This window comes from Phaseolus vulgaris, chromosome 7, assembly GCF_051622355.1.
Source record: "Phaseolus vulgaris cultivar YP4 chromosome 7, ASM5162235v1, whole genome shotgun sequence".
Classification (NCBI taxonomy): Eukaryota; Viridiplantae; Streptophyta; class Magnoliopsida; order Fabales; family Fabaceae; genus Phaseolus; species Phaseolus vulgaris.
Window position 1 is genome coordinate 54816966 of NC_143504.1, and position 21715 is coordinate 54838680.

The 21715-nt window shown below is 31.8% G+C and overlaps 3 protein-coding genes across 4 annotated transcripts; all 3 read right to left on the reverse strand.

Annotated features, from left to right (window-relative positions):
- Window positions 1-430: 430 nt before the first annotated feature.
- LOC137830340 (GDSL esterase/lipase At5g03610) lies at window positions 431-4178 on the reverse strand. The gene is made up of 4 exons (XM_068637619.2): window positions 3880-4178; window positions 3560-3751; window positions 1283-1554; window positions 431-1109 (listed from the first exon to the last, which is right to left on the reverse strand). Exons 1-4 carry the CDS (start codon window positions 3944-3946, stop codon window positions 591-593), a joined length of 1050 nt encoding a protein of 349 aa, XP_068493720.1. The 5' UTR covers window positions 3947-4178; the 3' UTR covers window positions 431-590.
- Window positions 4179-8242: 4064 nt separating this feature from the next.
- Window positions 8243-8993, reverse strand: LOC137829431 (uncharacterized). Its single transcript, XM_068636233.2, has one exon. It carries the CDS (start codon window positions 8784-8786, stop codon window positions 8475-8477), a length of 312 nt encoding a protein of 103 aa, XP_068492334.1. The 5' UTR covers window positions 8787-8993; the 3' UTR covers window positions 8243-8474.
- Window positions 8994-10945: 1952 nt separating this feature from the next.
- Window positions 10946-18758, reverse strand: TAF12 (TBP-associated factor 12). Of its 2 annotated transcripts, XM_068637620.1 has the most exons (9): window positions 18100-18758; window positions 17865-18005; window positions 16696-17196; window positions 12932-13006; window positions 12368-12446; window positions 12227-12291; window positions 12086-12121; window positions 11673-11861; window positions 10946-11285 (listed from the first exon to the last, which is right to left on the reverse strand). In XM_068637620.1, exons 1-8 carry the CDS (start codon window positions 18586-18588, stop codon window positions 11727-11729), a joined length of 1521 nt encoding a protein of 506 aa, XP_068493721.1. In that variant the 5' UTR covers window positions 18589-18758; the 3' UTR covers window positions 10946-11285; window positions 11673-11726. The 2 variants fall into 2 exon arrangements, with proteins under 2 accessions (XP_068493721.1, XP_068493722.1); XM_068637621.2 differs by lacking the exons at window positions 10946-11285; window positions 11673-11861; window positions 12086-12121; window positions 12227-12291 and having other exon boundaries at window positions 12928-13006; window positions 18100-18752.
- Between the last annotated feature and the right edge of the window lie 2957 nt (window positions 18759-21715).

Genomic DNA, 21715 nt, shown 5'->3' on the forward strand with positions numbered 1-21715 from the left:
TACTTTATGATTTTTATTAATTTTGGGATTATTGTCTTTTTCTTGAATTCATATATTCATTGAACTTTTACTCAAGTGCATTTAAATTTTATTTTTTGGTTTTACATTTTTCCTTTAAATTACATTAAACTTCTTGATTGAAATATGCTCAAAATGTATGTTTTGGAGTTTTAATGTTTCGGTTTACTTTCCATCAATTATTTCTTTTTACGTAAAATCTCCTTAATATTAAACGTTTAAATACAAAATTTCTATCAATATAATTTACTAGTGCTACCTTAATTTGAATTTTAAAGATATAACATATTCTATTGAAATGTCTTTATCAGAAAAATTTGGTTGCTCTATAAATTTAGTTTTTTATATTTAAATTGAAAATCCTTACAAATTATTAATCTAAACAACATATTCGTTAACTTACAGATTTATATCGGTCACGAAAAGAAAAGTCTATTTAAACATTTCACCATAGACATTTTTTAACAAAATACAAATAAAACACAATTTGAGGATAAATTGAGAAATGAAATGAGGGTGCAGAATTATTACACAACAAACAGAGCCCTAGAAATAGCTGCATGGAAAGCTCTTTAGTATCGGATTTGTTGAAGAGCATTTGTGGTTTGCAACTTGTTATACACTGCTTGCCAACCAGCTTGAGTTGGATGCAAAAGATCCCAAAAGAAAGATGATTTGGGATCATCACAGACCTTATATTTCTTAACATTGTTTTCATCCACACTTCCACAAGAAAATTCGCTGCTTATTCCAACGCAACAAGGCTTGAGTTCGTCCTTGATGTTGTTGGTAGATGGCTGGTTCAGCACTGATATGAAACTGTCGTAAAGGTCAAGAATTATGATGGGGGATTGGTTCTTGGTTTGTTGGTTCAACTTGGTCACAGCTTGGTTCAATAAGTTGTTGTGGAGCACTACGAGGTCATTGAAGGTACTGTTACACTTTTGGAATGAAGATGATGCTGTGGTTCCAGGAAGACATCCAAGGGGTTGTAGACCACCCACCACAATTTTCTTCACTCCCAGACTTTGGATGCGAAGCAAGTTGGTCGCAGTTTGATTAACCACTGAAGCGATGAAAGACGGAAAACCCTACATGCATTCAATGAAAAAGTGAATCTTAATAACTAGAAGATGTTAACATTCTTGTAAAAGATAGAAGATAAAATAATTGTGCAGAAGGAAAGAACAAAACCATATATATATATATATATATATATATATGTGTGTGTGTGTGTGTATGTATAGTGGTGGAACTAACTGACCTGAAGAGAGCCATTTCTTGCCAAGTAGAAATTGTAATCATTTCCTGCCACAGAAACAAGTGCCACTGATCTGGTGAGGTCTGAAGCAGTGTACACATTTTCTTTTATCAACTGCTTGAAGAAATCGATTTGGATTGTCATGTTTGGGTTTTTGGAGGATGTGTCAAACACACCAGTACCACCATATGCAAAATTCATCCCATATTTCAAATTTTGTGGAATGAATTTCCTAAATTTGTAGGGAACAGGCGATTTGAGTCCCAGAAACTTAGCTGCATGCACCAGTAGATACAGTTTCATAATTAATCAAGTGTGTTGCAAGATGAAATGCATTACTTGTACAAGTAATACCAAAGAGAAAAGGTGTGCTATCAATGATTGATTTGATATAACTCCATGAATAAAAAATTATAAAACATTATGGCATGATTATGGGTACAAAGAAAAGAGTAGTAGCAACACAAACTGATAAAAATATTTATAGTATTATTTTCGTTCGTCTTTACTTTTATTTGGTTCTTATCATTTAACACTTTTCCAATAAACAAATGAATACAAAATTGTGATTCATAACATAACGATCACTTTTACGACAAAGCTTATCCAGCTAGAATAGTATGGAGAAAATGATTGATATGCAAAACCAAGGGTCATTTTTTATATGAACAAAAAGTTAGGAGAAGACTCGTTCTAAATGAAAAATAGTGGCTACATTTTTTTTTTCAAAAAATACTTTTATGTCGGAATCTCAAAAAAATCCAAATACTACGAAATAGTGCACAAGAATAGATTCTATTCTATAAAATTAATATAATGAAAAAGTAAAACCATTAGTGGAGATTTCGATCAGAGACAGGAATAAAATCAAATTGTGTAAGTACTTTTTGTGAGTAAATGTAATGAGAATGGATTTAGTTAAAGAATAAATTTTAATCTATGGTGATGTTGGAGTAATATATAGAGGAGAATGATTCATTTCAAGGTAGATTTATTGGTTTAATAAAGATTCAAGAAGAAATGATTATGTTATTTATTAAAATATATATTTTGAAAAACACATAAAAAAGTTAAAATAAATCGAAAAGGGATCACTTATTTATTGGCAAATGGGTAATATAGGAGTTGAATCTATTAGTAGATATGTGTCTTTGCAAAAAGGGACAAGTGGACTGCTAATGAAATATAGTGTAGATTTTTGTGCAAAATAAATAAAGTCTTAACACAAAATTATAACTATATATAGTATTTTTTATTCGTAGTTTAAGGTGACAAAAATTACTGTACTATATACTTTACAATACCAAAATTGGAAACAGTGACAAAAGAAATAGTATTCATATTGTTGATCACGAGTCTTATACAAAATCACTTTTTATCCATGATAATTTATATTTTTTATAATTTGCATTTGGTATTTCATTTATATTTTTTAAAATGTTAATAATTATTTTATTTCACTGCAAGTTTGTATTTCTTTTACCATATTTTAATGTATAGTCATTTACAATTTAACTATTTTATTTGAATTATTATTCATAGATTATAGTTACATTTTAGCTTTGCAATGAAAAAAACAACTTATTATTTCTGACCTAAACCGACAGACAATAAAACAATGTTTTATTTTTAATTTCCTCAAAAAAAAAAAACAAATGCGATGCACGAAGAGTAGGTGTTGGATCGTGAAACATGATTGTAATATTGAATATTGTCTTCGAAAGAAGACAGCACCAACACAATAATGTTATCTTTAGTATTTTTTTTAACAATTTAATAATGCTCCATATATAAATATATATATATATATATATATATATATATATCCACAAATCTTATAGATAATGGCACAAGAAAGATAAAGTGGCAAGCCAGCAGAAAAACGAACCCCACCTTTAAAAAAAACATAATCAATGCGTCACATTGCGTTGTACTGTTTTTTTTTATCAGCAAAACATTGCGTTGTACTGTTATTCATCAATTCTCATTTACATTCAGTTTTTATTATACTAACTCTAATTTTTGACGTCATTATATATTTTATTTGTTAATTTCTATCTTTTCTTCTTTTATCTCTCTCTCTCCAAAAGCAATTTTAGAAGTATTGACACGAACTTTGCTTAATTTATTAGGCAAAGGAATTGATCAAAGCATCTGAATTCAAAACATGCAGCTTTTGTTGGTAAAGAAAAAAAGTTAATAAAAATGAAGGAAAAAGCATGCACTTTCCAGTGTTCCAATGAATTGACAGCATGAGGAGAGAGAAAGAGCGAGACGTACCAATGTAGTCCGTTAGAACTCTACCATCGGAGAATCTTCCGGCAGGTTTTCCGGGAAAAGTTATGCCGTAAGGGTTTTTCCAGGATCCAGGTTGACCTATTCTCGTGTTCCCAGTATCCACGTAGGAGTCACCAAAAACAAACAATTTTTCCAGGTGCTCATGATGTTGCAACCTAGCCTCGGCTTGCAAACCTATTACATGATTTTGATTAAAAAGACAGGGAAAATCATTAATTATAGGATCGTATCGAAGACTCATTATACATAATCTTGTTCATCTTTTCATGTATATAATCTTGTAATCATGCATGGATATATACCTGAGAGAAGTAGAAGTGGTAGAGAAAGACATAAGAGGGAAAGTAGTTGCTTGTGTGAATCCATCATGGAACTATAATGAATGTGTTTGGAGATAGTTTGAGGGTGAGAGAATGATGAAGAAGTAGACGATGAAGATTAATTAATGGGTGTAGATGGGGTTTTTATAGTGAAAGGAGAAAGAAGTGGGGACTTGGAATTTGGGGATTTTGATAGTGATAAAGAATTGAATGAAGAATTTTAGGGTTTGATTTGTTGTTGGAAGAAACACGGAGAGAGTCCACGAGACTGACTCCAATATACCTGGTCCGGTCTATTTTATAACGCTCGGGAAGTTACGGAACAAATGTTAAACATTATTCATTTCAATCACGTGTTTAAAAAAATAAGTTTAAATTATTATTTTTTTGCAAATGTATCATTTTTTTTTATAAACAAAGTTAATAAATATTTCATTTGTAATTAAATAAATTATAATGTAAAATTATATGCGCGGCGTGTATATATATAATAACGTGTTTTTTTGTATTTGTGAAGAGAAAAGTACTTAAACCTTAATCATGATGGCTTATTGCAATTATATATTTTCCATGAGGATTAATGATATTGTAAAATAAGTGATTCCAGAGTAGACCAGGTTATTCCCAACGCAGCAAGGGAACTGCTACGTGCTTGTGTATTCTATTGAAATGGTCTTATATTAAACTATGTGCGCATATGGAAAGAGACATTTTTGTGTCCAAATTTTGTCTACTTATATAATATTTCAACATTTAATTGGCTTAAATGTGTTTTATAATTCTAAACTTTGTTCATGCATCTCATTACATCAACAAACAATTAACCAAAATTCCTTTGTCAAAGTGCCTAGATCTAGAAAAACAACCTCCTTCATAATTGGTAACTACAAATCCAAAAACATGTGTTGCACAGTTTTGTGAAACTGCATTTATCTCAATACAATTAGCATATTTTGTTTCTGCTTTATAGAGTCCCTTCTACTTTGAAGATTTGAAGTGCATCTTGCATATGGTAACAATATCTACAACATTATATATATTTGACATCAAGGGACAGATCAAATTGCAAATGAAAATCAGCTTCATAGACTCTGATAAAAATAAGATAATCTAAAGTAATTAGTAATTAAAACTTTAGTATTATATATCAATTTAGAAATTATTTTATAAACTTTTATTATTAACGAAAACTATTTTAAATATTAATAATTTGTTTGTTTATAAAGTGATATTTAACCTAATGACTAATATTATTTTATCTTTAAATTAATTATTATTTAATAATTTCCCTAAGTATAGGAATTGATAAGGAGTTAGTGCACCTCCTTACTCTTATTTTACCCTAGAATAAGCTATTTTTGAAATTATTCTTTTATTCTTTTTCTTTCAAGCTATTATTTCTATATAGAAGGTTTTCTTCAATAACTTTTACATTTTTTTAGGTCTTCTTAAGCTATCTTCTCCAAGTTAATTTTTTATTGAAGACTCTGATTTCAGTGTTAGATCAAATTATGATGTGTTTAGATTCACTTTAAATTAGCTCTTTCACAAACTTTAATTCCATTATATTCATTCAAATAGTACTTTACTTGACTTTTTGAATGAGTCATTATAATGAAAAGTCTAAATGGTTATAGTATTATCTACAAATGTTGTAACCTTAAAACAATGGTTATCAACATAACATTTACTATTTTGTTCAGCTATTTTAGAAAGACATTGAAGTACTTTAATATAGAAACCATAAACAAGTCACAAAAGTCAACTATTAACGTCACTTTCAAGTTGTTAATCAAAAGATTGTCTACAATTTTGTAGAAATCAAAACTAACGTTACGATGAACTAAATGATTATGCGCCAAAAAAAAACTTAAGATGTTCATTCAAATGTGTAATGTGAATAATCATGGGGTGAGATTGAATTATTTTTCCAAACTAGAAATTTGTGTGTACAACAACTCATGAAATTGTTCATAGCTTACAAGACCATACTACATTAACAACATGGCATGTGAAGATACACCATTGATTGAATGTTGACTCGTTTCATTTGAATTTGTTCTTTTAATTCCATTTACTTTCCTTTTCTTTCAAATAAATAAAGGAAATTTCACTTATCTTCGTATAAATATTTAAATCCCTCTACTTTAAATGTTTGTTTTAGCATTAAATGTTATTTGATATATTTGTAAAATAATTTTTTACAATATTTAATTTATTATACTTCAATAAATATAAATAAAAAATCTCTGTTAAATACTTCTTTTTTAGTAATCAAATGTTTATTAATTATAAATATATTTTATTTTTAAATAGAAATTTTTGTATATTTAAAATTATATTTCCCAACTACATTGATTATTTTATATCTATAATAATAATTTTCAAATTTTATGAGCGGAATTTATAAAATAATTTTTTAAAAATTACTTAAACTATAATTAATAATATATTAAAAGAGTTTTATATCGCTAATGCATTATTTAAACACTTTAAGTTTTTATTGTATTTTTTACCATGATTAATTATTATTGTCAACATAAGTTTTCATCATGTTTTGATTTATTAAACTTTATCAATCATTACTAATATTGATTTATTTTAAATAGTTTGCTCTTTATTTAATTATTTATAACTTAATTCATTATTTTAAAACTCAAAAACAAAAAATGTAGTAAAAAATTATTATATTTCATTTCTTTATTATTTATTATTTATTTAAATTTCTCTCATTTTTATACTTTATAAAAATAAATTAAAAAAAAATCAAATTAGAATTCAATTACCAGATACTCAAAACTGTGGCTGGTTTTGCGATCTAAAAGAAAACGAAAGTCAAAATTTCAACTATTCTAGTATGGAATTATGACTTTTGACAATAAATGGGTCTGTGGATAAAATGAAACTAGCTATATTTTGGATTTTACAATATATATATATATATATATATATATATATATATATATTCTGGAAAAACAATTTGAGGAGCTGGAAGGGATGAACTTAGTGCTAAAGGGGTGAGAATAACAGAAGTCCTTATGATAAAACACGTTCAAGTCTACTTACTACATAAAGAAGGAAATTTCTTCCACCACCTCCATAGTTTCTGCCTGCATCACCATAAATATTTTTATTCCAAAACTACCCTTCAGCAAAAGGTGTAGGGTTTTTTTTTCATTTTCAAATTGTATAATCTGTAAACCTTACAAAGTCTAAGATATTTTGTGAGTTCAAAAATATATTTCAACTCTTAAATTCAAAATACAATCTTATATTTTAAATTTTAAAATTCGAAAGTTATTTTTCAAAAAAAAAAAAATCTGTATTCTAAAATTTGAAATGCAATTGTATTTTAAATTCTAGAATTTATAAAATATTTTTTAATATAGAAAATACTTTTCAATCTCTAAAATTCAGAATATAAATTTGTATTCTAAATTATAAAGTTTGGAATTTTAGAATCCTAAAATAGAAAAAAAAAAGTGAATAAAAAAATGGTAAAATTATCATTTTATGTTTTCTATAGGAAGAAATTTTCCGTAAAGAAACGTAATAGACTACCGGACCCCAGAAAGGAAAAATATAAATAACCCAATTTTTAAAAAAGTTTATACTGACAATAAGATAGTTGTGTCTACTAAATCAACCAAAAATGTGTGATTTTTATTGTTGTCATTAATTTTTGCGTCATGTGTTTTTATTTTTGTGAAACACCAGAGTAAGATAAATGGACAAACAAGATAAAATTTAGGTTTAAAGTGGATTTAATATTTGTTACAATTTAATGTGATTTCAGTATTCTGTTTTTAATCTTTACAAAATAATTTATTTTTTACTTTTGTAAATAATTAAAAAATCACGCAATATCTTCTAAGTTTAAAATACTATATATGTGTCAAATATTATTCTGTTAAAAAAAATTACATTGATTTATAATTTTAACAAAAACGGAGAGTTGAGAAAAAAAATTAAGGAATCATATTAATTAACTATTTGCTAGAAATAGTGTGAGACTAAATAACATATTAAACTTAGCATTTAAAGTAGTGTGATACTAAATAATGTATTAAACCTAACATTTAATGATAATAATGTACATTCTAATCTTCAATCCAATTCACTCCGACAACCCTTGTAAGATTCTTTGAAACACTTTTAAGAGATAAAATATAAACAAAATTAAATCTAATATTTTTATAAATTAAGAATAGTTTATTCATAAAATAGTTGTAATCTAATTCTTCTTCTTTTTATCAACGTTTCAACCATAAAGGTTGATGTTTGTAACACATCCCTCTCATTTCTCTCCCTTCTATTTTAAACTAAATATATCTTATACAAAAACTTCACTACAATATGTGTTCTCATATTCAGAAACATTGAAATTCATAACCACTTTGAGTTCATGTATCATGCATCTATCCTTCTGAAGACTAGCAATTGGCACAGAAATTAAAACCGTAAAATGGTAAATGGTTACATTATAAGAAGCTTTTTCCATGACAAAGTTTTACCTGTAACCTTCATTTGTCACAGCAGAATCTGGGGTTGAAAAAAACATCCCACAGTGGAACATTTTATGATCTATTGGTGAAGGGGTTAATCTTGATAACTAGGCCAGGGAAAACATCATCAGGGTCATGAATATGTGGGTTCTCTTCAACAATATAAGGATCTCCACATTTTTCACTGATTGTTTGAAGGGTCTCTCCCTCACGAACCACGTAAATCTCATCACACACCTTGTTGTAATTTCTGTTCTTGACATTCTCCTGAAACACCTGATTCGTAAAATCTCTTGTGTTTGACTCGCAGCTACTCAACACCAGCATTACTGCCACAAACACTGCACAATTCCATGAAATCTTCTCTGCCGTTGCTGCTGCCATGTCTAAGTTGTCAACAATTTATGCACCCTTAGTTGGTTTTTCAGCTTCTTGATTGCAAAAGATCCCTCTTAGAATGCCAATGGAATAATATATTTGGTTTTAGAGGAACATATATGTATATATAGAGTAGCATGGATATAGATAAAATGAGAGGTGTTTCCTCAATAGTTTGTTGTTGGAGTGGTAGAGTTTTATGTGGGGGTTGAAATGGCACCTTCAAGAAAGTAGGTAATGGTTAAGTGCACAAAGGGTATGACCCAAAATTTAAGATGGGAAAGAGTTGGTTTATCTGCTTTATTAAATGGGATGATGGTCTTGGTTTTGACTTGTTTGTTTTAGGGCATTTTTTTCCTTTTCCCTTTATTATGAAAGACTTAAAACCCTTTATGGTATATGTGTCAGCAAACTAGGACAGGTGCCCCTTTGATTTGAGAGAATTTGGAATATTAAGATCATTACGGATGTCACAAAAGGTTGATGCAGAAGAACTTTGTAAGACATGATTAAGGTTTAGTTGAGCAACTGAAATGGCTGATAAGGGATGATTGGTGATCTTAAATTGCAATCATCCACCTGTCCTTGAAGCTTTTGGTACACATTTCATTCATGAACAAGATAAACTGATTTTTGGCTGTATAAATAACACCAACAATTCTCGACCAATAAGTGTGCATGGATTGACTTCAAAAACCGCAAAATCCTAAAAGTAATTACCTACTACGAACAACCTGTGGTTGACATCCAATAATTACTCAAAGTAAAATGTTTTAATTGTTATTCACGTCACAAACATTAAGACTGGAAGATAATAGTAGCTGACTTAACATACATTTAGATATATACAGCATCTCCGTTTATTTATAGATAAGTAATATTTTTCACAAAAATAAAACTTTTAAGTGTTAATTTTATAAACAATTATTCTATAATCAAAATTAGAGTTTTACTAATACAAATTTGCCCTGCAAAAAAATCACAAGAACTTAATGCAGACCATTATTTAAAATTTTAATTCTAGTTATATGTAAAACAGCAATAAAAGTAACTACATCTTTTTTAATCTATCGTTTAAATAATTAAGGGTTAGTGTAGTTTAATATTATCTTTAGCTTTTGGTTTACTTTGAAAATAGCATTTTAAGGTTGCCCAGTTTTACTGTGACATGCATATATAGTTGTTTTTCAGGGCAAATTTTAAGCATTGACTTCATTTAACAAAAGTAATCACCTTCGCAGATGCTTTCTTCACTAAGTTATCCATTAAATAAATACTAACAGATAATCCTATAATCTTAGGCATTATTATAGAATAAGCTTAAGATTTCGATGTGCAATTGACTGACACGAAATCTACCTAGAAGAAAAAGATAACAGAATGAAGAGCAACGTGAATTTCTGTGATGAAATGCGATTCGCTCGGTTGATGTTGATGAAAAGCGAAGGAAGAAAAGTAATAATGAAGAATGTTGACTCATTCACCGTACAAGAACAAGGTTTTGTGTTGCTTGTAAAGCATCTTAAAAACTTGTGAAAGGTCGAACCCCCTAATTATGATTAAGGTTCCTGGGAAATAAGGATTAATTTTTATATTGCGATTATAAATTAATTAGAAATTAATTAAATGTGATTTTTAAGATAAATATTACAGAAAACAATAATCCTCAATGTGTTGTGAGGTGGACACAAATTAAAATGTTTCTGATTTTTCTCATTTGTCATTTATGATTATTCAACGTGAAATTCGTTCCACACTTAACTAAAATTTTAGAGTATAAATTGTAAAAACTTAAAAAAACTTCTGATTCTCTTAATGGAACTATATACTATACAAAGTTAGATCAAATTACCAGTTAAGTTCAGTAGATTGAATGTTGGTATTACGCTACTCAATAATTTATAATTATCTTCACATTAATTGTATTTACAAATACAATTATATCAATAAAACATATTTGATGCAATGTATACTTGTAAAACATACAAAATAACAATTATTTGATTATCTTTCAACCATTGGATATATAAAGTTCATATTTCATATAAATTTATTATATAAATATGTACTTTATATACAGCCAATGTCAAAATCACTGCAGAAAGACGGTATTTCAACAATTTTGAAAATGGGTGCGGGAAATAAAAATGAATAAACAAAAACTGTTAAGCCACAATGCCACGGAATTTCAGATGGTGTAGGAAATGTTAGCTTACAGGAAAAGTGATTGCATATATATTTCAGGATTCTGTTTGCATCTAAATTAGAAAGCTGATCGGAATAAAAAATGATCCAGCCTAACCAACCAATGGCTCTCTTACTATTATCAGTACAAAAGAATAGATGTTGCTGAAGCCAATTCTGCTCTTTCTATTCTCTCTTTTCGGTTTTCAGATGTAAGAATTCATATGCATCGTGACACCCTTTACCTGGTATTCTGCAATGCTTCTGAGTTCGACCATTGCTCAGACTACGCAACGTGCACATGGAATGCTCAGGAACAGCCTGAAAATAACTATCATCATCCTCAGGAATCAGGGTCAAAAAATTAAACGCATCACTCCATGCAACAATTTGGTGCTAAGTGGGATACAACTTCAAAGTTTAAAGCATTTCTAGGCATTCAATTTCTGAACAGTGAATGACAGATATAGGAATGCCTAGTTTAAAGTTAAATCAAAGTTGTGAATTTCTACCATCTTCCTCAGGAATCAGGGTCAAAAAATTAAACGCATCACTACATGCAACAATTTGGTGATAAGTCTGAAACTACTTTAAAGTTTAAGGCATTCAATTTGTGAACTGTGAAATGACATGTGTATGCCATTTTGTTCACGATGCAAGATTTCAAACAGGAATACCTGTTTAATTTATATAACGAAGTTCAATTACCTTCACCAAAGTGGTTCCTCCATTACTGTGTAAAGCATAAACAAAGCGTGCATCCTACGAATTTTTTAGGTTTGGCGAGCCAATGATATTCATAGGTGTCTTTGCCTGATTACCCTTTGCACTACCAGAAGCCTGGCCAGCAGAGCCCTTAGCATGTGCCAACTCAGTAGCTGTCATTGATTTCTTTATCTGCCAAACCATTACAAATGAAATAATATATAATCACCATCATCACATTAACAATAGTAACAAAAAAAGGTCAAGAAAATAAAGAGTATATAGGAATAGTAAGGGTATTGCAAAAAGTCTACCAACACGTCTTCATGCTGGCAGAAATGTGCAATCACAAGAAACCACTAACAGATATAACAACTGCCAAAATAAGAAGAGGAAGAAAAGAGAACAAAACTTACAGCTGATAGACGCTCCTTGTGAATATCACTTGTAATCTGCAAAATCATCACAAATTCCAAGCCAATAATATGAAATTCAAAAGAGTACAAACCAATTAATGAAAAACATAAAGATGCAACAAAGATTCAGATCATTCTTACCTGTCTTCTGTAGCTTTTAATCTCATCACCGCCAAATCCAGGAAGTGTCATATTCCAATTTTTCTCTGTATAATATGTCAATAGCGTTAGATGTGAAATCTGCTGACAATTAAATCTGAGAACAGAACTTTAGTAACTAACCAAGATGGAGAAGTATGTCCTTTGCCTCCAAAGTTGTCGATTTCCTATGCTTGGCCAATGAACAACCAGACCTGATTATCTATTTAAAATAGAGAAAAAAGAATGAATATTACTGAAACAATCCAAAGAGTAAAAATGTAGGATAAGAAAATTATCTAAAAGAAGACCAAGAACAATTGAGAACATAATTCATTTCTAAAGAAATTAATCATCATCAATAAAGAGAAACAATTATAATCATTGTTCACAAGTAAGCACCTTCTAAGAACATGTCTTTTCGTATTTTTTTTTATTTTCAAAAAACACATCCTTAAAAAGCCTTGGTTTTATATACAAACACAACACAGAGGGAAGGAATTGTCGTACACTAGGTTAACATCCGTGTAATTCTGAAGAATTAAAACACCTGACCATTGATTTAAATTAACCTAATGGCTCAAAATAATGTACTTTGCTGAAAAGGAAAAATGATGAGTCCTAACATTAATAAGGAGAGAGACAGAATAATTTTATGAACTTGCAAAAGTGAACAATTCCATCACAGACTAAAATGTAAATACCCACAGACTCAAGAAAATTTTCTGCAATGTCCACAAGAATATCTGCAACTTCAGGATCCAACTTCTCCAATGGATCTACCTGCCAATAAAGCATAAATGTAAATATAGGGAAAACAACAAACATTTTTTGGGAAAAATAGGGCTGTTACAAGCTTTCCAAATCATTTAAGTTATGAAATTTGAAATGCCTCAAGCCATACCATCTAATGACCAACGTCAAATTGTAAATTAAAGTAGAGCTATATTTTTGCGGAACTAAGTGCTTAAGGTATCATCTATTGAGAAACAGAGGGCAATGGCAACTGTAAGCAGTTGAGTAGTTCGGGGTAAAAATTTATGATAACCATAAGCTACAACCAATAGAGAATCAATAAATAGAACACACCCATATACTGGCATTTTTTCAGCTGAATTTCAGGAAAATAATTGGTTTTTCTGTGAAAGCTCTCTTAGTCTCAGGAAGTTGCAAAAAGAAATAATTTTCTCAAAATAAGCAACTTCAATCACACACTAGGTTAGGCCAGTGACTTCAAAAGAATTGACCTGCATATAAGTTCCTAAATTCAGGTTACGTTTGGTTTAGTTTGGGGTGCTCCATGCTCAAAAGTACGTCAGAACATTGAAAATTTGTCCAGAAACTTGGGTGCTCCATGCTAAAAAGTGCATCTGATCTGATCATTAAAATTTCATTCGGAAACTCAGTTTCTTAGAAGCAAGAAATAACTCTAAAATAAAATATAAAAAAAAAGGAGTTTCTTTGGTATGCCATAGGAAAACTCCCACTTACCAAACCAAATAAAGGGCCACTATGGCATACCAACACAAACCATATCAGAAATATCAGGTCAGAAGCTTTGAAAGCAGAAACAGACATGGCTAAGAAACGGCAGGAGATGATCCATAGAGCAGAATTCAGACAGAAGCTTTGAAATCCTCTCTACAAAGTTCAAACATGGAGGGGATGAAAGTGTGTATGTGAATGGGAAGGTGGAAGAGATTTGGATTAAGCCTCTGCTTATTTTAGTAAGCAAATCCTATCTGCTTATATACGTGATTACTTTAAAAATCACTTATTTGAAAAACACTTAATTAAAGTTTAAACAAACTAGACCAATATGGGTAAGAACTTATGGATTTTTGAAACATGGTTCTCAAAACCAGACCCATGAGCCCAGCTACAATAAATGTATCCAGATTGGGAACAATTGCATTGCAGATCCTATGACATAGCGTGTAAGACCAGTGATTTCATTCCATTCTTACAGTTGCAATCCTAGCTGGTTGCAGCACAGAAGGGTGGTAACGGAACTAGAGCAATCATGAGATCCTATGAGTATAATGGCCACACTAACACTGATAAAAACAATCAATTACTAGTGGATTGCAGTGTCTCACTCCATTCGATAAAAGTCTTCAAATGTTGTTGGAGATAGATCAACTGGTAGTGTAGGAACAACAGGTGACTCAACAACAGATACCTAGGGAATATTGAGTGAACGAGAGGGTTTCCTACGCAACTTCCAACACTTATCCAGTGTATGTCCAATGCAGTGACAATGATCGCATTTTGGATGGTTTTTATAAACACCTTCATGAGAAGGTCCAGAATTATTACTCAGCGATGCAAAGACAGTGTTTTCCTCTGCAGACAAAGTATGTGTCTCCGTGTTTATTTTCTGAAGAATACAAAGCAATGCAAATGATGCAGAAGTCGTAGTAGGGTTTACTAGTGATCCCAAAATCTTATCATAGGTAGCAACATACTCTTGTACCAAGCCATAAAAGCCCAAGGTCATAAAGAACATACTGCAGTTCTCATGTTCCTTATTCACATCTGCAAATGGTGGAAGCAGCTTATTAAAATCATGTAAGGCAGCAAGCCGCCCATGATAAGCAAGCATAAAGGCAACGAGCCTCACTCCAAACCGATGCACACATCTCATGGGGATGGAAAATAGGTTTGAGTGAGATGTCAACAGTGGATTTAATAACACTATAGTGTTGCATCAAGTTTATCCATTGTTCTTGATTTTCTGTTGGAACGGATTCAGCAGTGGTAGTGAGATAGGATTTCTAGCCTAACCCACTTATCCATAACATGATTTCAGAAGCCCAAGTGGAATAGTTAGACCCATCTATCTTCTCAGTACTAACAATATGGTTGGAAAATATGGGAGAATTTGTTCTGGAGATTGACGATGGAAGACATTTTTTTTTCTAGAAAGCTAGAAAAAGAATAACCTTAATAGAGGGTAAAGTAGATCAAACTACCAAACGAACTTTGATGGACCCACCACCAAAGTGGTAGGAGCACACAAGAGGTAGCTTGGGCAAAGGTTGGTCAAAGAAAAAAGAGGTTGCTAGAAACTTCACCAAAAAAACTCGCTAGAGGCAACGCAATAAACACAAACCTGTGAGAAAGATTTGAAAAAAACATATATATCCTTGAGAGACAACGAGTCTAACAGGCCAACACGATTTTGAAAAAAAAAAAAACTCTAGATACCATTTTAAACTCTAAGAAAGAGAGAAAAAACTAAGCTAAAATTATGTTTCTGACCCAACACAAGTGCTTTGTTTATATTGAGAAAAAGGAATTAATCCAATAAATAGAAGAAATTTTATATCCTCTAATAACAAAGATATCCAGCGAATTGTGTTTATGTTCAACAAACTGGTGCGGTGAGCATGGTTCAAACACGAGTGGTTGAATCCTATATTGTTAGAATTCCTTGTATCAAAAGTCTTCCCAACAAGGGGTTACAGGTAAGTGTGTCCCGTTGTGATAATAACGGCGTGGCGGTACAAGTGGGTAACCACGCTTGTGCAGAAGTACCAATGTGGAAAAAAACTCGCACTTGAACGGTTGATTGTTAGGATTCCAAGTGAGTTTGTCCCACATTGAGTGGGAATGTGTTTCAAGAGCAATATAAAAGAAAGAAGACTCACATAGTCAATGCCTTAATGATTTGGGTTAGAAAAAACTTTCTTATATGAAATGTCCATGGCTCATTAGTGTCGAATCTCCTCGGCGTTTTCCCACAAAAAAAGCCCAACAACATATATAATCTAGATATTCTTAAATATATAGGATCAATTATTTATTTCTGTCATCATAATAGCTACTAAGAATAATATACAACATGCATACCTAATTACTAGCTAAAGTGGTTGTTACCTTGCATAGCTCCATTTAGACATTAAAACATTATTATAACCTTGATTCCAAGTTCCAAGTCCTAATACAACTTCTATAACATAGCACAAATTATAAAAGCTAGCCCAAGTTATCTTAAGAGCTTTAAGAATTTGTAAGCCACCATCCAATTCCTTAAACATCTAATGTGGGACCTGGGGAATTATAAAATTTCATAAATTATGAGAATCCATGAAATTCTTTAGAATTAAATCAGGAAACATAGAATGGGAAATGATCAAAATGATTAATGCAAGTCCGTTGCATGTTAAATATTTCTCTTTAGTCAAGGAATTATAAAATTTCATAAATTATGAGAATCCATGAAATTCTTTAGAATTAAATCAGGGAACATAGAATGGGAAATGATCAAAATGATTAATGCAAGTCCATTGCATGTTAAATATTTCTCTTTAGTCAAGAAATTCATACAAGTAGACACCTTCAGCATACCTACAAGGACCAATAGATCTGGAGAGTTCCACTCCTAACTTATTGAACAATATGTTGTAGAAATTAGAATATAAGCCCAGAAAATCTTCTATGGAAAACAAGAAAGTAGAACACTTCACCTGATTGACTAGCTCATGGATACTTCTTTTGCTGAGAATACTATTACAAGATTCCTCGGTATCTACATTTGTCAATCTACTTTGACTCCCTGTTTGAACTGCACTGGTTTGTGCCGCCACAAGAGATGAAGGTTTCTGATTTCCTGGTCCCTGTAGCCTAGTAACCTGTTGCTGGTGAGGCACATGATGAGGAGCCCTGGATGGCTGAACTTGTTGCCCGAAATGCTCTTGTGATTGATTAGACAAAGATGGTTGTTGTTGTTGTTGTTGCTGCGAAGATATCGGTGTGGATTGCTGTTGTGGAGGAATATGTGACCTCTGCTGCATTGATGGTGGGTTCAATTGCTGCCTATAAGCTGTGGATGGCAAAGGAGGTTTCCCTAGTGGTCCAGATGACAACCATGGCTGATTAAGTGACTGCACACTTTGTGATGCACCTTGAGATGGAGTAGCAGGTGATCCCACTGATGACGGTCTCATAATACCATGACCTTGGAAGCTCTGAAGAGAATGCAATGAATTACAAAACTACCTACCCTTTTTCCCTCAAAATATGCATGTTGCAAGAAAAGCACGAGCATTACAGCATGACACATGAAAGTGAGCAAATCTCTCAGATACACTTAACTAATGATATGAAGAAATTCTCAATATATTTTAAATCTTACACTCTAACAAGTCATATTCCTTCACCACCCTTAAACTAAGGAGAACACTCTTCCTTCAGGCAGAACCAAAACCTGCTATATTGGAAGTCTAAAGTGCATTCAAGGATCCCACATAAGAGTTGATATAAAATTCAGCCGATGTCCAGATGATAATATAATTTCATATGGAAGGCAAAACAGCAAAATTCAACACTAATTCATAGAAAGGACCTAACTATATCACTATATTTCTAAACACATTCAACCCAGCTTAAGTCAATCGGCCCAAATGTTTTAAGAAACAGCCCATGACAGAGATTTCAGCCACAACTTCAAGGTTTTAATTTAATGACCACGACTCGATCCCCATTTTGGTCATATCGGCCACATTTTTTCCCGCAATATCAAGAAATGCCACAAAAACACAAACGCGATTTAAAGCCTTAAACGGCGCAAACCCTCTAACTAGGCCAACACACAAAAAATGCAGAAATGGGCATAGTCAAAAACATTCACACTAACTTGTGAACCACCAGGTTGAGTATTCGGGGCAGAGGAAGGAGGTCTAAGAGACGATTGCACGGGTCTCTGTTGATGAGCAGCGATTCCACCAGGCCTCATTTGAGACCCTAACATCCCCATTCCTTGCACGGGCGTTCTCACCTAAGCGTAGTCACATTCATATACAAGAAATTGCCCTAGTCAAAAAGCAGGAAAACATGCATATCCAAAATAACGAAAAGATGCATAATAATACTTGAGAGGTGCTTGAATTGGAGGCAGATTCTGCGACATTGACTCCAGTTCGGCCCAGCCCGCCAAAGTGTTGACCGAAGGAGGATGAAAACGGAGGAGAGGGGCTTTGGTGGTGCGCGGGCACACCGATTGCCATACCGCCCCTCGGCGCTGCGGCGGCGCCGGGAGCGGAGGCAGGCGGAGGAGCGGAAGAGAAGTGCTGGAACTGAGGCTGCGACGGCGGCAAAGTGCGGTTGAAGGACTGGGGAGGGCGAGGTTGGGGAGGCGTGGGAGTGGGAGGTTTGGGGTTCGGGGGTTGGTTCTGGCTAGGGCCTGGGCTTGGGCTAGGGCCAGGGTTAGGGTTTGGGGAAGAGTGTGTTGGGGCTGAGATAGGAGGAGTTGATGATGTGGAAGATTGAGGTAAAGGAGGGGATGATTTTGCTGGTTGAGGTTGTGAGGGTTCAGCGGCACTCCGGGCGGTGGCGCCCGTTGCCGGAGCTTGAGAATCCATCCAGAAATGAGAATGCAATTGAAATTTTGAAACAGAGGAATGTCACTGCCTGAACGCGCTCTGATATTGCTTGAAATTTACATGATAATGCGTGATTGGTAAGTTGGGGGGGTACGCGAGAAGAAAAGAGAAACTTGAAAAGAAAGAGTAAATACCCAAACAGCTACATCAAAGATTGGTGAGCTCCTTATTAAGGTTTTTAAAACAAAAAAAATTCATTGATTAGGGAGAAATTCATGGTGTTTTGTTATTTTACATTTTTGTTTTTATAAATAAGAATAAATAATTAAAAAAAATATTGAACTATTGATACCAAATAAAATTATAATAAAATAAATCATTAAAATAAACTAATTAATTTAAATTTTCATATAATTTGTTTTTATTTATTTATTTTTAAATATAATTTTTTATTTATTAAGATTTGAAAATAAGTTTTTATTTTAATTTAAAATTCATTTAAACTCTAATTTATATCTTAAAAATTATGTCCATGTCAGATTATTTTTAAAAATTTACTTTACAAACTATTTTTAATTAATTACATTTATTACAAAATTTTCATTAACCTTCTATGTCTTCTCTTTAACCCAAACAATCTTACAAAATTTTCACTAACCTTCCCAAATCTTTCTTTCTCTTTTTTTTAGAAGTAGAAAATGAAAAAAAAAAAAAAATAGGTAAATACTGCAATTTCTTGTAGATACTGCCTGATGTAAACAAGAAAGTATGCAAGAATATTTGAGATAATTGCATTTGATGTTAAACAAAATTACAAGTCTTTGTGTTTTAAAAGATCAATTGATTCTTGATATAGTTGTTTTCAAATGTTGCTAAAATCACTGTGTTTTCGTATTTATAAAACTAACACATTGAATAGTGAGTACAGTGTTTAAGTTTATTTGGACAAATATGAACTTAACTAATATAGCTGTTTCTTTTATGTATAATTATGCTCTTACAGCATGTTTTGGATTAATAATTACGATGAGATATGCTAGATTGTCTTTTGCTTAAAACATATATTATTAGAAGGTTTACATGATCACTTCTTCAAATAACAAGTTAAAAGTTTATAACCATTATATAACATAGTTTGTTCATATTTATTTTCATTAAAACTTCTCGTAGAGAGGTAGTTTAGTGGGACTAAACAAGTACATATTATTCGAGTTTTAACATGAGGGACAGAAGAAATCACATAGTCAATGGTGATCTCGATGAGCATCGCCATAGTTAATTAAGAGGGTCTGACTCATGTATTAAGTTAAGTCTCTTAATCGTTACTTTAGTATGAAGAAATTTATGTCATGTAAGTCCTTAAGACGGGGAGGGTCTGAGGCAATGAAGACCCAAACTGTATTAGTGGTGAAAGAATATGAACCACAGAGAGGAAAGTCTTTGGACTAGTTTAATGATACATATACTTTATATAAATGTGTTTAGTAGTTGTAGCCTAAAACTTGATTTGAAGCTCATCATACACATATACATTTACATACACACACCTATATACACACATTTGTTAGACGATGATTTCAGGATAGCCTTTGTCTCTCTAATGTTTAAGTTGGTAATGCAACTCATCGAATGTCAATGGATTCACAATGTTTTATCGGTGTTATCATGTAATTTAATTTGTCTTTATTAAAGGAGGGAGAGTAAAAATAAGATCTTATTACATGGATATGTCTATGACTCTGGTTCAGAGAAAGCCTCCAAAGAAGCTTGATGATTTGACTACTTCATTAAGTAGTTTTTCTTACATAACATGACAATATGTGGTATTAGAGCCAACAGACAATATGATATCAAAGTCTATCTTTCCACCTTTGATCCCCATATGATGAGTAACTTCCTATTTTCTAGGAGATGAATAAAGAAAATAGAGTTTCGTGCTTACATTTTTGATACATTTGCTTCATATTCGTTAAAGAAGGATGACATAAGAGAGAACATCTAAAAAAGAAGTTGTTAGTAAGCCATCAAAGATCGAGAAAGGACATTCTAAAACATAATAGAATATAAAAGCATTTGATAAATTTTAATTTCTAAACTCCATCCATAACACGTATACAAGAGATAGGAATGGATGAAGTGAATGTAATTTTATGCATGTATATTACATTTGACACATAGTAGAGAACTTCATGAGGTGCTTAAAAAATGCAAAACTCGAAAAAAGGACCGTGTCAATATGGGTAAGTATATATCTTTAAAAATAACATTTTTTAAATTAAATGTACCACTTTGTAACTTAACTTGTTATGTTTAATATGCAACATACACAATGTCTTGATTGTGCTTAATTTTTTACCATCATAACTTTGTCCATAGTGGATGAAGTGAAGGTAACTTTGTGCATCTGTGTTGCATTCGACATATTGCAAAGAATTTCATGAGACATTTCAAGAATGCAAAACCCAAGAAGGTCCTTGTCACTGTGGGTTAGTACTATATTTCAAAACAACGTTTTTAAATTAAATGCACCACTTTGTAATTTAGCTTGTTACTTGCATATATAACGTACATAATGCATGAGTCTCACCCAAACTACTATTACAACATAATAAAGGAAGCTAATCCAAAAGTCGCAAATTAGATTGATGAGGTCCTTATAAATAAGTGCCCACTTATATAGGACGATCTCTCTGATTTTTATTTCCCTCTTTGCTGTTCTTGGTTTTTTTTTCTGTTCTCTTTCAAAATCTTGATTGGTTTTAAGAATCTTTTAGACAATGTTTAATGAAAACCCTAGTCTTCATAGTCTTAATAGTAGTCACACTATTACATGCAATTTTTGTGGTGGTAAATATGGTCATATTGAGACTGTTTGTTTTCGTAAAGTGGGTTTTCCTTGTGGTAATGTTAAAACCTCAAAGTTTTCTTTTACTAGAAAAGTCTGCACTTTTTCTAACCGTCTTGGCCACACTGTTGACACCTGTTATAAAAAGCATGGGTTTCCTCCTGGCTACAAATTCACCAATTGGACATCTCAAGCCAATAATATGATTACTACTGACACTTTTTCTGAGCTTTTTCCTAAAGAACAAGATGTAAAGGGGATTCAACTTACATCACAACAGTGTCAATTCCTTACCAACATTTTGCGTCAGCAAAACCTTGA